General features: G+C 42.3%; 1 protein-coding gene across 1 annotated transcript; it reads right to left on the reverse strand.

Annotated features, from left to right (window-relative positions):
* Positions 1 to 15: 15 nt before the first annotated feature.
* On the reverse strand, positions 16 to 16459 carry CIDEB (cell death inducing DFFA like effector b). The gene is made up of 5 exons (XM_069945181.1): positions 16352 to 16459; positions 14443 to 14587; positions 9685 to 9834; positions 8432 to 8619; positions 16 to 2439 (listed from the first exon to the last, which is right to left on the reverse strand). Exons 1-5 carry the CDS (start codon positions 16387 to 16389, stop codon positions 2307 to 2309), a joined length of 654 nt encoding a protein of 217 aa, XP_069801282.1. The 5' UTR covers positions 16390 to 16459; the 3' UTR covers positions 16 to 2306.
* Between the last annotated feature and the right edge of the window lie 359 nt (positions 16460 to 16818).

Here is a 16818-nt window from a genome sequence, read left to right on the forward strand (position 1 = left end):
AACGCACATTTCACATTCTAGTCCATAATTCAATAATTTATTAAAGAACAGTAACACAGCATAACAGACTTTTTGAAGGAAAACATACAATTACAGTCTACAGAAAATGATGTGCAACATAATTTCATCCTTGCTGTTTGATACAGTACATTACAATGTAATAAAAAATATTTGTCCTATACATTTTATAGGCGTAAAGATAATAGGTAAACCAATAAGTATTAATTATTAGGACATATTCTTCGTAAGTAGTTTAAAGTGTAACTGACATTCGGAAAAACATTTGACATGTCATAGAGACATGTCAGAAGTTTTGAATTGTACAGATCAGGAGATAGAGCCGGGGAAATGCTGCGTTTACTCAGAGCGAAAATTCCCCTGATCGTACGATTAACGATTTCAAAGTAAAGATTTTTTTTTTATAACGATCAGCGTTTAGATGGAACAGTATTTCGTACGGAAAATTCGTTTTGCGATCGCTTAAGCCTAATCGGTGAACGACTGTTTACACGGAACGATCTGCAATTTTTTGTGAACAACGAACAATGATTTTAGAACATGTAAGATCAAAATTAACGATTTCTCGCTCGTCAATTGATCGTATGCTGCGTTTACACGTACGATTATCGTTCGAATTCTATCGTTATCATGCAAATTTGCACGATAATCGTTCCGTGTAAACGCAGCATTAGTTGGGCTCATTATGTAAGTCTATGGAGCCTGACTCTTTTTTTCTAACACTAGTGGGGGAGGGAGTGTGGCAGCTGTTGTCTTCTCCCTGCTCGTTCTCCCAATTGTTACGGGTCTTCACACTCAGACCTGGACCAATCAAAACTTTTGATATGTCTCTATGACATGTCAAAGGTTTTTTCCAAATAATAGGTGCACTTTAAGGCCTCATGTGTGCAATTCTTTATTGGATGCTGTATGTAGGGAACTGTTCTGCTATTATGAAAAGACCTAAGTATTTATATAAGTGCTTTATTACAGCTTGATTAACCCTTTCAAGACTGAGCCCATTGATGCGCGGAGATACTGGTCAAATTAATGAAATGTTCCTCTCCATCTTCTAAGAGCCATTTTTTTTACCTACAGGGCTGACTGGGGTGTCATTTTTTGTGCCATGATCTCTAGTTTTTATTAATATCATATTGGTCTTACAGAAAAATTTTGATCGCTTTTTATAAAAAAAAAATTCTGATATATAATTTATTAAAATCAATGATCCTAGTTTTTTTTGTTTTTTTTCGTTTACACCGTTCACCCTGCAGGAACAATAATGTTATATTTTAATAGATCGGACAATTCCGCACACTACAATATACAATATGTTTATTTATTTTTAATATTTTATTTTTATAATGTTCAAGGGGTATTTTAAACTTTTATTGGGCGGGGAGTTTATAAGATTTTTTTTTTAATATTTTTAAAAACTTTTTTTATTACTTTTTTTTACACTTATTCACTGTAAAACATGCAATCAATAAATTGCATGTGCTGATCTTTGCTATGCCATAGCATAGCATAGATCAGTGTTATCGGCGATCTATGTATAGAGCCTGCCTGAGAGCAACCTCTATACATGGATCGCCGATCCGACAGGACAGAGGTCAGTGACTTACCCCACCCATCAGCACAAGCGACTAGGACCCCAACAGCATGGCTGCGGGGGTCCTGATCACTCAGTGACAGAAGCTTGTTAATGAGACGCAGGGGTTAATGAGACGCAGCTGCAAGATCATAACTGTCTGTCATTATGCTGGGCTCCTGGGACACTGATGTGTGCGGGACTGCTCTCAATGCAGCGGTCCCGCACACATCAGTAAGCCCCTCAGTCAGGAACGTTTATATACATTCCTACTGCACAAGGTATGTGCAGTAGGAATGTATATATATGTATAACTGATGGGAAGGGGTTAAAAAAAGTGTTGCTTTTTTCTTTTTTTCTTTTAAAGTTCATAAATTGTTGCCTCAAAATATGTACAAGAATAAAAATATTTCAGGGCATTTCAGGCTATTAACCTTTTCTACAGATGTGGTTATCATAGGTAATAAACCAAAACACATTGGAATATCTCTATTTCCATGCCCTTTTGTGTGAACATGTTTTATGAACTTTTCATAAAAACAGCAACTCATTTATTGGAAGTGCAGGATTTCTTTTGTCTTGAAGTTTCATGTGAAGCAATAAAGAGTGCAATACCACTCTGTGTATAAGGCATTACTGTAGGGATGGTCCATCACTTGATAAGAGACAGTCAATGCTAACCTAAAACAATGAGACTGCATAAAAAGTGCATAGAACATCAGCTTTCATATTCACAGATTCGATTTGGCCAGTGATCTGCACCTTCCAGCAGCCGTCTCAGTACACCGGAGGCAGTAAGCATCAGACGTCCCACTGCATTCAAAGCTGCTGACATAAGCCGTAGAAGTTCCCTGTTAGAAAAAACATGAAACAAATATAAGTTCTAAAAATAATGACAATTGGTACAAATAAAAATCAAAACATCTGTCTATCTATTAAAGGGAATCTATTAGAAGATTAGATGATCCTAACCTACTGATAGATTCTAATAGGGCGGGAGACAGTGAGGATGATGCTATCTTTATTAAATGTGGGTGCTGCAGCATTATGGGGAAAACAGCTTTTATTATGTAAGTGAAGTGTTTAGGTGCACTGGGGGCCACCCCTAACCCCTGAGTGCACCAATCCCTGCCAGTTTCTGCAAAATGACTACTAATGGATATCCATCCGGCCCCCTGCAGTGACGTCACTCTCGGAGGCTGTTTACTGCAGGGAGTTTGATGAGTATCCAATAATAGGTATTTGCAGGAGCTGACAGGCGGGCACTTTGATGCTCTAGGGCAGGGATGGGGCACCTTCGGCCCTCCAGCTGTTGCAAAACTACAATTGCCATTATGCCTGGACAGCCAAAACTAAAGGTTTGGCTGTCCAGTCATAATGGGAATTGTAGTTTTGCAACAGCTGGAGAGCCGAAGGTTCCCCACCCCTGCTGTAGGGGGTTAAAGGAGTTGTCCAGCGAAAATCTTTTTCTTTCAAATCAACTGATATCAGAAAGTTATATAGATTTGTAATTTACTTCCATAAAAAAATCTCAAGTCTACCAGTACTTATCAGCAGCAGGAACTTTGTCTCGGTTTTCTATGAATTCCCATGGAAAACCTCTCCTGCTCTGGACAGTTCCTGTCTCGGCCAGAGATGTCAGCAGAGAGCACTGTGTCAGACTGGAAATAAAACAACACCTCCTGCAGGACATATAGAAGCTAATAAGTATGGGAAGACTTGAGATTTTTTAATAGAAGTAAATTACAAATCTATATAACTTTTTGACACCAGTTGATTTGAAAGAAAAAGATTTTCGCTGGACAACCCCTTTAAGCTATTACCCCAGTTCACCTAAAGTCCTCATTTATGTGCGGCACATGCACATAATACAGACAGCCTTAGCCTCACTATCACCTGCCATATTAGAAGCTATAAGCAGGTTAGAATTATGTAACCTGCTGAATCCCTTTATATTGGTCTTATCAGATGACAGACACAATGTAATACTTCTGCTTTCCTTGTATTGATATAAGTAGTACATGGTGCCTTTTGAAAGTATTCACCACCTTCGGCACTTTAACTGGTTTGTTACATTACAACCTGCAATTAAAACTAGTTTTCATTTAGATTTTTTTGTAACAGATGAGAGAAACAGTCCAAACTGTTAGGGTACTATTCCACTAAGCCATTTTTTGCAGATTAACAATTAACAATAAACAATCTCAAACAATTGCTATGGTGAATGACCTGAAATCATTCACCCAATTACACGGAGCCATGATCGTTACATTTGAACATTCTTGTGATCATCCTATCATCGCTAATGCATTTGTCGCTACTGCGAACGAAGTCTTATTACACTGAATGATGCGCAAACGATTTGCAATTAACGATAAAAATAGGTCCAGATTCTATGAAACGATCAACGATTTCTCAATGGTCGTTTAATCATTGTCTGCTATTACACAAAATGAATATTGTTCAATCACGAACGATCTAACGATTTTGCAAATGATATATCGTCCCGTGTGGACTAGGGCCTTTACAGTCAGATAAAAATACATTAAAAAACATTAAAAAGGTAAATGCTAAACAGTTACAGAATACACTGAAGCTGGCTATTACAATGAGAAGTCAGGCTGGGTTCACACAATGTTTTTTCATCCGTTTTTTGCAAATAATGGATGAAAAAAACGGATTGCAAAAACGTAGTGTGAACTCAGAAACCCTCAATAGCTCGAGCAAAGTAGCCGGGGGGTTAAAAACATCTTTCTTTTTCTTGTAGAAACAGTGAAGCATTATTTTTGTAGAGTAAAAATTTCAAGCATAGTTATGATGTAAGTTATATGCAGTATTGTCGCCTTTTTAACCCCTTCGTGCTACAGCTAATTAGGGACTTAATGACCAGGCTAATTTTTCAAAATCTGACCTGTCTCACTTTATGCTCTTATAGCTCAGTGATGCTTTAACGTATGCTAGCGATTCTGAGATTGTTTTTTCGTCACATATGGCACTTTATGTTAGTGGCAAAATTTGGTCACTACTTTGTGTGTTTTTTGTGAAAAACATCAAAATATCATGAAAAATTAAAAAAATTTGCATTTTATGAACTTTGAAATTCTCTGCTTCTAAAAAAAGAACGTCGTAGCACATAAATTAGTTACAAAGTCACATTACCAATATGTCTTCTTTATTCTGGCATAATTTGGTAAACATATTTTACTTTTTTAGGGTGTTATGGGGCTTAGAAATTTATCAGCAAATTATCACATTTTCGTGAAAGTTTCCAAAACTGATTTTTTTAGGGACCAGTTCTTTTTTTAAATGGATTTAGAAGTCTGGTATCCTGAAAACCCCCATAAGTGACCCCATTTTGGAAACTACACACCTTAAAGAATTAATCTAGGGGTATAATGAGCATTTTAACCCTACAGGGGCTGGAGGAAAGTATTCACAATTAGGCAGTAAAAAAATGGAAAATTTAAATTTTCCAATAATATATACGTTTAGATTAAAGTTTCTCATTTTCAAAAGGAATATGAGAGAAAAAGCAACCCAAAATTTGTTATGCAGGTTCTCTTGAGTACAACGGTACCCCATATGTGGGCGTAAACCACTGTATGGGCACACAGCAGGGCTCAGAAGGAAGGGAGCGCCAATTAGCTTTTCCAATGCAAATTTTGCTAAAGAAGTTTCTGAGCTCTAGGTGCGTTTTCAGTGCCCCTGTAGTGTCAGTAGAGAGAAAAAAACCCATAAGTCACCCCATTTTGGAAAGTGCACCCCTCAAAGAATTCATCTTGGTGTGTGGTGACCATTTTGACCCCACAGGTATTACAGGAAAGTATTCAAAAGAAGACAGTAAAAATGAAAAACTCGAATTCTTCCAATAATATGTTCGTTTAGTTTGAAATTTCTCAATTTCACGAGGAACAAGAGGAAAAAAGTACCCCAAAATTTGTAAAGCAGGTTCTCCTGAGTACAATGGTACCCCATATGTGGGCGTAAACCACTGTATGGGCACACAGGAGGGCTCAGAAGGAAGGGAACGCCAATTAGCTTTTTCAATGCAGATTTTGCTGCAGAAGTTTCCGAGCGACAGGTGCGTTTGCAGTGCCCCTGTAGTGCCATCAGAGTAAAATCTTGCCATAAGTCACCCCATTTTGGAAAGTGCACCCCTCAAAGTATTCATCTTGGTGTGTGGTGACCATTTTGACCCCACAGGTATTAGAGGAAAGTATTCAAAAGTAGACAGTAAAAATGAAAAACTCAAATTTTTCCAATATTATGTTCTTTTAGTTTGAAATTTCTCAATTTCACGAGGAACAAGAGGAAAAAAGTACCCCAAAATTTGTAAAGCAGGTTCTCCTGAGTACAATGGTACCCCATATGTGGGCGTAAACCACTGTATGGGCACACAGGAGGGCTCAGAAGGAAGGGAACGCCAATTAGCTTTTTCAATGCAGATTTTGCTGCAGAAGTTTCCGAGCGACAGGTGCGTTTGCAGTGCCCCTGTAGTGCCATCAGAGTAAAATCTTGCCATAAGTCACCCCATTTTGGAAAGTGCACCCCTCAAAGTATTCATCTTGGTGTGTGGTGACCATTTTGACCCCACAGGTATTAGAGGAAAGTATTCAAAAGTAGACAGTAAAAATGAAAAACTCAAATTTTTCCAATATTATGTTCTTTTAGTTTGAAATTTCTCAATTTTATGAGGAACAAGAGGAAAAAAGTACCCCAAAATTTGTAACGCAGGTTCTCCTAAGTGAAAAGGTACCTCATATGTGGGCATAAACCACTGCATGGGCACACAGGAGGGCTCAGAAGGAAGGGAGCGCCAATTAGCTTTTTCAATGTAGATTTTGCTGAAGAAGTTTCAGAGCGCCAGGTGCGTTTGCAGAGCCCCTGTAGTGTCCGCAGAGTAAAATCTCCCAATAAGTCACTCCAACCTGCAGTGCTTACAGACAAACTGGGATGGATATGGGCAACGTGGGGTGGTTACGGGCAACCTGCAGTGCTTACAGACAATCTGGGGTGGTTACGGGCAACGTGGGGTGGTTACGGATAAACTGAAGTTCTTATAGGCAATCTGGGGTGGGTACCTGTAATCTGACATGGGCACCACAATCTGGAGGGGGTCATTGGCAATTTGGGGTTGTCAGAGGCGCTGTGGCGTGGTCAGAGGCGACGTGTGGTGGTCAGAGGCGACGTGTGGTGGTCAGAGGCGACGTGTGGTGGTCAGAGGCAATGTGTGGTGGTCAGAGGCAACGTGCGGTGGTCAGAGGCATCGTGGCGTGGTCAGAGGCATTGTGGCATGGTCAGAGGCAACGTGCGGTGGTTACGTGCAATCTGGGGGGGTTACATGTAATCTGGCATGATTACGGGGAACCTGGGGGGGTTATGTGCAACCTGGAAGGGTTACAGACAATCTGGGATTGTTACTGATAAACTGAAGTGCTTATAGGTAATCTGGGGTGGGTACATGTAATTTGGGGTGGTTACGCGCAATCTGGAGGGGGTTACTGGCAATTTGGGGTGGTTACGGGCAATGTGCTGTGGTTACGGGCAACGTGCGGTGGTTACGGGCAACGTGCGGTGGTTACGGGTAATCTGGGGAGGGGTTAGGGGTAATTTGGGAGTAAACTGCAATTATTACTATAATAAAAAGTGTGTGTTTTATTTTTTTGTATGTTTGTCACTTTTTGTACTTTACATATTCATTTTCACTGTATTACTATGATTACTGTGATATTTTCTATCTCAGTAATCATAGTTCAGTGACAGAGACCAAATTGGTCTCTGTCACTTTAAATTTTCAGAGTTGGCTGGTTGTGAAGCGCATGCGGTCTGTAGAAGCTTAGTCAAGCGAAACAGCTGTCACCTGTTACCATCATGAAGTGTTGGCGTCTTACCTGCTAAGAAAATATGTTTGCTATTTGCGGACGAATAAATAAGCACTGAATTTTTGCACGCATACAGTGGTGAGTGCCGCTTCATTTCCTCTTCTTTATGAATGCACTTCATAACCAGCCAGGACGTCGAGGAGGACAGAGCTCCAGGATCAGGTGAGTATATGGGGAAGGGGGGGATGACTGGGGGACGGGGGTGACAGGGGGGGTGGGGGGGGGCGACTTGGGGGAAGGGGGGACATCACTTTTTATGGTGACAGGGGATAAAAAGTGCCGGGAGCACATGGTACAAGCGATCAGCGGTATATAGTATATACCGCTGATCGCTTGTACCGGGACTCCACAGGGGGGTCCCCGATCACTGCCCCATGCTCTCCGCTACCTCCGGTGGCGGAGAGCATGGGGCTTTCATTCATTTTAACTTTTCCATCGCTGTGAACAGACATTAGTCGGTTCACAGCGATGGCGGCGGCCATCTTGAAAATGATGGCCGGCGGGGGAGGGGGGTTAGTGATCGCCCTACAAGGGGGGGCTTATCTGAGGTCTGGGGGACACTTATTTTATCTCCCCCCGCCGTAGATTCGCGGCAGGGGGAGATGAAAGGCGGCGGCAGCACCGGTAATCCCCTTTACCGACGGCCGCCGCTATAACGTTAATAGCGGCGATCGTCGGTAAGGGGGGGGGGGGGCGGGACGGACCCCACACACTGCCACAACCCCTCAGCTACCTCCGGTAGCCGGGGGGATGGGGTGGGGTCACTAAGGGGTTAAAGGGGGTTTTCATATCCTCTGATGTGTCAGAATACATCAATGGGTATCCATAAACAAAGATTCCCTACTTATGGCATTTATTTTGGCATATTGCCAGTTCCAAGATTGAAGCTTTCCTTAACCCCACACATTGGAGATGGAGTGCATATGGTTCACATTGTTCTTTATATAGTCTACTTACTGACCTGAGCACCTTCTTTGGCCCCAAGCACTGAAAGTCACAGCTCATGGAGTACAAGCCATAGAAGGTGGCCTTTATATTTAAGCTGCCAAATAAGTCACGGGGGTTAAGCTTGTATACATCAAATGTGATCCGTGCAATATCCCGACTGTTCTTTGGTTTCTCTTGTTGCAAGGAATAAGACAACACACCCTGTAGAAAGGAGAAAAAATGAATTAAGTTATCCTCTGGTTCATGACAAGTGATTTAAAGCGACTCTGTACCCACAATCTGGCCCCCCCAAACCACTTGTACCTTCGGATAGCTGCTTATAATCCAAGATCTGTCCTGTGGTCCATTTGGCAGGTGATGCAGTTATTGTGCTAAAAATTTACTTTTAAACTGGCAGCCCATGCCCTACGGGAGTGGCCTAGATTGTGTATGCATTAGGCTGGCACAACCTCTCTGTCCCTCCTCCCTGCCCTCCTTACCATTAGGAATGCTCCAGGCAGATTGTCTCCTATTCCCCACCTGTTTAGCCCGGCACATGGGCTGAATCGTTAAGCACCTGTGCAATGTTCAGCATGGAAAAAATGCTCCAGTGGCATTCCTAATGATGAAGAGGGTGGGGAGCAAGGACGGAGGGGGTGATGCAAAGTAAGGGCACAGATACTCCCGGGGTTGTAAGCTTAAAAGTTGTTTTTCAGACAATAACTGCATCACCTGCTGAACGGACCACAGGACAGATCTTGGATTAAAAGCAGCTATCCGAAGGTACAAGTGGTTTGGGGGAGGGGGGGGGGGGTCAGATTGTGGGTACTTGTGAGTCACTTTAAAACCATCCACAGAGTGAAATATGTATTATATGTAATAAGGCTATGTTTCCACTACGTTTTTGTTTTCAGAAAAGAACGGACACTGACACAGCGCTCTCTTGTGCCACCTCTGTCCGAGACAGGAACTTTCAGATTAGTAGCAAATCCCATTAGAAAACCTCTGCTGCTCTGGACAGTTCCTGTCTTGGACAGAGATGTCAGCAAAAAGCACTGTATCAGACTAAAAAGAAACAACATTTCCTGCAGATCATACAGCAGCTGATAAGTATGGGAATACTTGACATATAGATTATATAGAATAAATTACAAATCTATATAACTCTCTGATACCAGTTGATTTGAAAGAAACATTTTTTTTTGCTAGATAACCCATTTAAGCTACAATTAACTAAAAACTGTCACAGTCAGTAATGCAAAAAAAATAAATAAATAAAAAAGTCACCTTTCTCGGATTCCATTTTTGCCCTTTTTCCAAAACCATGATAACTGAATTATCTTCAATGGTTTCAAAGAATTCTTCACTATCCAGTAAAGTACCATCTTCCTCCAATACTAAAGTGACAATGCCTGTCAAAAAGAGAGCATCCATAGCCTGGCAGGAAGGAAAAAGAAATCAATATGCAAAACCTGGTTAGTAAGCCATTCATAAACACTGTGATGGGATTTATTTGGTACATATAGCCACGGTTTCAGGAGGCTCCCCTTCTGTATGCTAAAAAACATTTCCCATATGCATGTGATGAATCCATATTCAGTGCATTGATCACTGTACTTTATTACCTTTTAAAATTATCAATGTGCCCAATGAAAAGGCTCATACGTTAAAGCGACTTTGTACCCACAATCTGCCCCCTCCAAACGGCTTGTACCTTCGGATAGCTGCTTTTAATCCAAGATCTGTCCTGGGGTCTGTTCAGCAGGTTATGCAGGATTGTCCTAAAAAGTAACTTTTAAACTTGCAGCCCTGTGTCAAATTGGCGTGGCTTAGAGTGTATATGCTCTAGGATTTTAACGCCCCTCTGTCCCTCCTCCTCACCACTAGGAATGCCCCTGGGAAGGATTTTTCCTATTCATCACATGAACTCTGCACAGGTGCCTTAACAATCCAGCTCATGTGCAGTGTTCACACAGGTGATGAATAGGAGAAATTGTTCTAGGGTCATTCCTAATGATAAAGAGTGTGGAGAGGAGGGACGGAGAGGCGGTGCAAGCCTAGGGCACACACACTCTCAGCCACACCAATTTGACACAGGGCTGCAAGTTTAAAAGTTGTTTTTTAGAACAATAACAGCATCACCTGCTGAACGGACCCCAGGACAGATCTTGGATTAAAAGCAGCTATCTGAAGGTACAAGCGGTTTTGCAGGGGTCAGATTGTGAGTAAAGAGTCGCTTTAAATAAAGATTACTTCTGAAGATATTTTATTTAATTTTGCATCAATATTTAATATTGTTTAATTTATGTACGGCTTGGTTCTAGCAAAAAAGTTTAGTCAGTGTTTCGGTGGAAAAAAGCAGGAGTGAAATTGACAAACAGGAAGACTATAATGGAAGGATTTGTATCTTTTTCCGTCTTTTGGGCTCACTTCTGCTTTGGGTTCAACATTTTAACCAAGAATTATGTATAAAACCTAACCTAAATTACCACAAGGGCCAAGACTCTGATCATATTCCCCCACCATAGTGTTGGCAAAGATTTCAGAATTGTGTTGACCCATAGAATCCGAAATTATGTTTTACTTTACAATAGGCCCTCTTTCTTATCCAAAAATTAACAAATTCTCATTGTTTCAGTTCATTTTAATAGTAGATCATTATTACAAGTAGTATCAATCCTTATGCAGTGAGTTCCCTCTAGTGGAAGAAGACAGAACTTGTATGACTGAGTGAAGGCAAGCAGTGGATCTGGAGCTCTTTAGGAAAGCAGTGGTTGTGAAGCTCTGTAGGAAAAAAAATATATAGTGCTGGTGCTATAAACACTGTGTGACCCGGTCCCAAAACCAAGCCGCTCACTTGGTATAACGTCCAATTAAATGAGTAATGGGACACCACAACGTACTACTTGCAAAAAACTTTTCTTTATATATAAACATATATAAGACAAATAGATAAAGGAAAAAAGTCAGCACAGTGTTTTTGGACAGAGGCAGGCTGGTCTTCACACCATAACACGGCTCTGCTCTGCAGATCTCAGTCCTCTGACAGTTTCCGTTTCGAGGAAGGAGCCATCTTTCTCATTTTTGCCTTTTACTGTGAAAATTGCAAGATTTCTATATAAAGAAAAAAAGTTTTTTGCAAGTAGTACGTTGTGGTGTCCCATTACTCATTTAATTGAGCTCTGTGAGAAAGCAGTGGTTGTGGAGTTCTGTAGGAAAGCAGTGGTTGTGGAGTTCTGTAGGAAAGCAGTGGTTGTGGAGTTCTGTAGGAAAGCAGTGGTTGTGGAGTTCTGTAGGAAAGCAGTGGTTGTGGAGTTCTGTAGGAAAGCAGTGGTTGTGGAGTTCTGTAGAAAAGCAGTGGTTGTGGAGTTCTGTAGGAAAGCAGTGGTTGTGGAGTTCTGTAGGAAAGCAGTGGTTGTGGAGTTCTGTAGGAAAGCAGCGGTTGTGGAGTTCTGTAGGAAAGCAGAGGTTGTGGAGTTCTGTAGGAAAGCAGTGGATCTGGAGCTCTGTAGAAAAGCAGTGGTTGTGGAGCTCTGTAGGAAAGCAGTGGTTGTGGGGTTCTGTAGGAAAGCAGTGGTTGTGGGGTTCTGTAGGAAAGCAGTGGTTGTGGAGCACTGTAGGAAAGCAGTGGTTGTGGAGCTCTGTAGGAAAGCAGTGGTTGTGGGGTTCTGTAGGAAAGCAGTGGTTGTGGAGCACTGTAGGAAAGCAGTGGTTGTGGAGTTCTATAGGAAAGCAGTGGTTGTGGAGCACTGTAGGAAAGCAGTGGTTGTGGGGTTCTGTAGGAAAGCAGTGGTTGTGGAGTTCTGTAGGAAAGCAGTGGTTGTGGAGCACTGTAGGAAAGCAGTGGTTGTGGAGTTCTGTAGTAAAGCAGTGGTTGTGGAGCACTGTAGGAAAGCAGTGGTTGTGGAGTTCTATAGGAAAGCAGTGGATCTGGAGTTCTGTAGGAAAGCAGTGGTTGTGGAGTTCTGTAGGAAAGCAGTGGTTGTGGAGTTCTGTAGGAAAGCAGTGGTTGTGGAGTTCTACAGGAAAGCAGTGGATCTGGAGCTCTGTAGAAAAGCAGTGGATCTGGAGCTCTGTAGGAAAGTAGTGGATCTAGAGCTCTGTAGGAAAGCAGTGGTTGTGGAGTTCTATAGGAAAGCAGTGGTTGTGGAGCACTGTAGGAAAGCAGTGGTTGTGGGGTTCTGTAGGAAAGCAGTGGTTGTGGAGTTCTGTAGGAAAGCAGTGGTTGTGGAGCACTGTAGGAAAGCAGTGGTTGTGGAGTTCTGTAGTAAAGCAGTGGTTGTGGAGCACTGTAGGAAAGCAGTGGTTGTGGAGTTCTATAGGAAAGCAGTGGATCTGGAGTTCTATAGGAAAGCAGTGGTTGTGGAGCACTGTAGGAAAGCAGTGGTTGTGGGGTTCTGTAGGAAAGCAGTGGTTGTGGAGTTCTGTAGGAAAGCAGTGGTTGTGGAGCACTGTAGGAAAGCAGTGGTTGTGGAGTTCTATAGGAAAGCAGTGGATCTGGAGTTCTGTAGGAAAGCAGTGGTTGTGGAGCTCTGTAGGAAAGCAGTGGTTGTGGGGTTCTGTAGTAAAGCAGTGGTTGTGGAGCACTGTAGGAAAGCAGTGGTTGTGGAGTTCTATAGGAAAGCAGTGGATCTGGAGTTCTGTAGGAAAGCAGTGGTTGTGGAGTTCTGTAGGAAAGCAGTGGTTGTGGAGTTCTGTAGGAAAGCAGTGGTTGTGGAGTTCTACAGGAAAGCAGTGGATCTGGAGCTCTGTAGAAAAGCAGTGGATCTGGAGCTCTGTAGGAAAGTAGTGGATCTAGAGCTCTGTAGGAAAGCAGTGGTTGTGGAGCACTGTAGTAAAGCAGAGGATCTGGAGCTCTGTAGGAAAGCAGTGGTTGTGGAGTTCTGTAGGAAAGCAGTGGTTGTGGAGTTCTATAGGAAAGCAGTGGATCTGGAGTTCTGTAGGAAAGCAGTGGTTGTGGAGTTCTGTAGGAAAGCAGTGGTTGTGGAGTTCTGTAGGAAAGCAGTGGTTGTGGAGTTCTACAGGAAAGCAGTGGATCTGGAGCTCTGTAGAAAAGCAGTGGATCTGGAGCACTGTAGTAAAGCAGAGGATCTGGAGCTCTGTAGGAAAGCAGTGGTTGTGGAGCACTGTAGTAAAGCAGAGGATCTGGAGCTCTGTAGGAAAGCAGTGGATCTAGATCTGATCCCTATAAAGCATTCTGATTGTATTACAGGTTCACTGTCCATCCTCAGACTTTTACTTTTAGACCTTGCACTAACCTAAACCTTGTATAATAAGAAATTTGATTTAATTTCACCTTTTAACAGCTGAAGATTTCAGTAATAAAAGTATATAATAAGTAATTATATTGGAAATTAACCCCAAATCACCCTAGACTACCACAGATAATGGGTATTAATCCCCTTAATCATCTTTGGTCACCAGAGATACTGGATAGTAACTGCAAACACTGAACATAGGTTTTTACATCAATCGACCGGCGCCAGCGTGGTAATGGTGGTGGCGCAGTCCTTTTTTTGAACCACGGCCCGGTTCCTGTGCGGCGCCGGTCTGTTCCCGATCACTGGCCCGGCCTGGAGCACTGAAGCCCGCCTGCCCCCAGTGTGACAAAACCCCTCCCCTCTGTGACGCAGCTCTATTGATTCTAAAGGAGAGGCGTCACAGAGGGGAAGACAGAATCTCACATTGGGCGTGGATGGGTCCGCCTCCAGTACTTTAGGCCGGGCCAGTCTATTGATGTAAAAATCTTAAAGCAATGTACCTTCTGGTACATCCGCTTTAAGGGTACAAACCCACACACCGTATACGCATCAGATACGCAGCAAATACACAGCAAATACGCAGCAGATTTGATGGGGCAGATTTGATGCTGTTCAGTTATTTAGATCTAATCTGCTGCGTATTTGCTGCATATTTGCTGCGTATCGCAGCAGTAAATAGGCTGCATATACGGTGTGTGGGTTTATACCCTAGGTGTGTAATATACAAAACTGGTAATGTGTGTCAATATGTGTTCATAAGCCCCCAGGAGCTTCGGTAAGTCACCTTTGCTACGAGTTCTCGAAGGGTGCAAGCAATGACTCCTTTACGGCCTGATCGGTCATGACCACATACACGGAAAGGTCTCGGTGGTGGTGCAGACACTGTCTTTACTCTACGTGATATCTCTGAGCCTACCGTTGAGACAGACCTAGAAGACACAAGTACACTACATTAGTCATTATTGCCAGATACAGCGTAAGGTTGAAACATTGATATCCCACTGTCTTTTACTTTCCACACATCTCAATATCAGCCGCTTATATACGAGTATTAACAACAGTATTGGTCACTCCTTGTTATAGCAGAATAAAAGCATAATGTGACCTCCTTGGAACAAGAAATAGTCACATTAAGAGACATTCACAGCTACTGTTAATTTTTTCCTGTACACAGTACAAAACAGACATGTCTATGTCACCCATGAGCGAATTTCTACCATGTACATGCTATGTGAGCTCCTACAATGCACAGCTTTTTTTATTTGGCATTGATTTTATGTCTTTCCTGAAAAGATTTCGCCTCAGCTTTCCCAGTTTAATTCACTGCAATTTTGCTCCAACCTCAGCTAGGAGACACCGCTATTCTGGGCCTGGTGGAGCCCAGTGGGGAGCGTGCCTCGTAGCTCCTCCTCTTCCTCATCCTCCGCCAATGCACAGCTTTTACATAACCAAATAAATGCTGAATGCTTCTCAGAGAAGAAACACTGTGGGGGATATTTCTGAATAATATACCTGCCGTAAGAAAAAGGCACAGATTTTGCACAAAAACAGCACCTTTTCCCTGGTGTACAGCTGGCTCGCCTAATGGGAAGGCAGGGGTGCAGCAAGTTGATTAATCAGATGTTGATTGCCTATTCGAGAATGGACCAACAATACAAAACAATCCAGAAAACAACTTTAAAGTGAATGTACCACTTCTCTTAATAATTTTTTTTTCAAATGACCTGGTCAGCGCCAGGGTATAGATCCTGGTGGCGCCATCCATTTTTCAAACCAATACCCAGTTCCTGACATCTGTGCCTGTTTCTCAAAATGCAAATAGGGCCACTCAGTGCACAGGAGGCAAGCCCAGTTGCCTGATATCTCCTTCCCTGGTTGACGCAGCCAGATTCGTCCTGAAGGAGCCAAGTCACCCAGAGGACATCTAGGTCACCCTATGTTCTGGGGATCCAGAGTACGCTGGACACATCTTATACAGTGACTCTTCTCCAAGGTGCTTGTTGAAATCCCAGTACAATTTTAATACTCTACAGAGATAGGTCCTTGGTGTTGGTGAGAAGTACTGCGCAGAGCTAGGGGGTAGCGCAAAGCCCACCTAAGAAAATAGTCCACCATCTGAGACTTACTAGCCAAGTTTTTTTTAGCAGGAAACTCATCACTTCTCAGCCTTAGGAAATATGCCCTACTAGTGGTCACATAATCAGGGCCCAGCTCACATTATATGTCCTGAAGCTGGAGGAAACCAGGGTATAATGCAGTGGTGCCCTGAACCCAAGAAGAATATGTATAAATGCTGCTATCTGTTGGAATGATCCAATAGTTAATGGCTGATTTTTACTGCACCCCATTAGCAGTCAGGTAATTATATATGACAGGGTAACTGGGTGACTCCTGGTAGAGGCAGGGGACTTGAAATGTGTGAAACACACATGACTTTATTGACCTAGAAAATCTTTAAACAAGAGCTAGCTTAAAGCTTCCAGGCCTCAGTGGAAACTCTGTAGACGTGCCCCCCTACTATCACACATTACTTATACCACAGAGCCCCTCGTTTACCTCCCCCCCCCCCCTCGCCACCAGATGGATTATACTGATACCCATTTTTCTAGTAATATACTGTACTGTATCTTACTATTGAGGAAACTGTGACACAAGACACATTTTACATCACAAGTGACCAGCAAATTACAAACCTGATAGCCCCAACTCCGAGGTTAGATATAAACTCCATTCTGATCCCGACAGAAGGCAAGCCACTGCTTCTTTGCAGCCCAGTGATTTTTCCGCAGAATGTTATGGACTCTGAAACCTTCCAGCAGACAAACACAAGAGCAAAGTTCAATGGCACAGAACAGACGCTGGATTGCAACACTGGGAAAGAATCAGTGACATCACATGAACATTAGTAACACCGATATCTGGTAACACAATCATTTCTCTAGAGATAGCAAGGCTATAATATGACCAGATTATTCACGCATCATTGATGCAACTGACAGTCTAAATAAAGTTTCTGTACAAGAATAAACTCTTCATTATGGAAAGAATAGAAGTCTAACTCCTTCAACACAAAAATGTTGAATTTTAGGTGAATTTTAACAATTTTCACATTTTAACATTTCAAAACATATTATTTTCAGAAAATCTGGTCAAAGTCTAT

Source organism: Dendropsophus ebraccatus, chromosome 11, assembly GCF_027789765.1.
Source record: "Dendropsophus ebraccatus isolate aDenEbr1 chromosome 11, aDenEbr1.pat, whole genome shotgun sequence".
Lineage (NCBI taxonomy): Eukaryota > Metazoa > Chordata > Amphibia > Anura > Hylidae > Dendropsophus > Dendropsophus ebraccatus.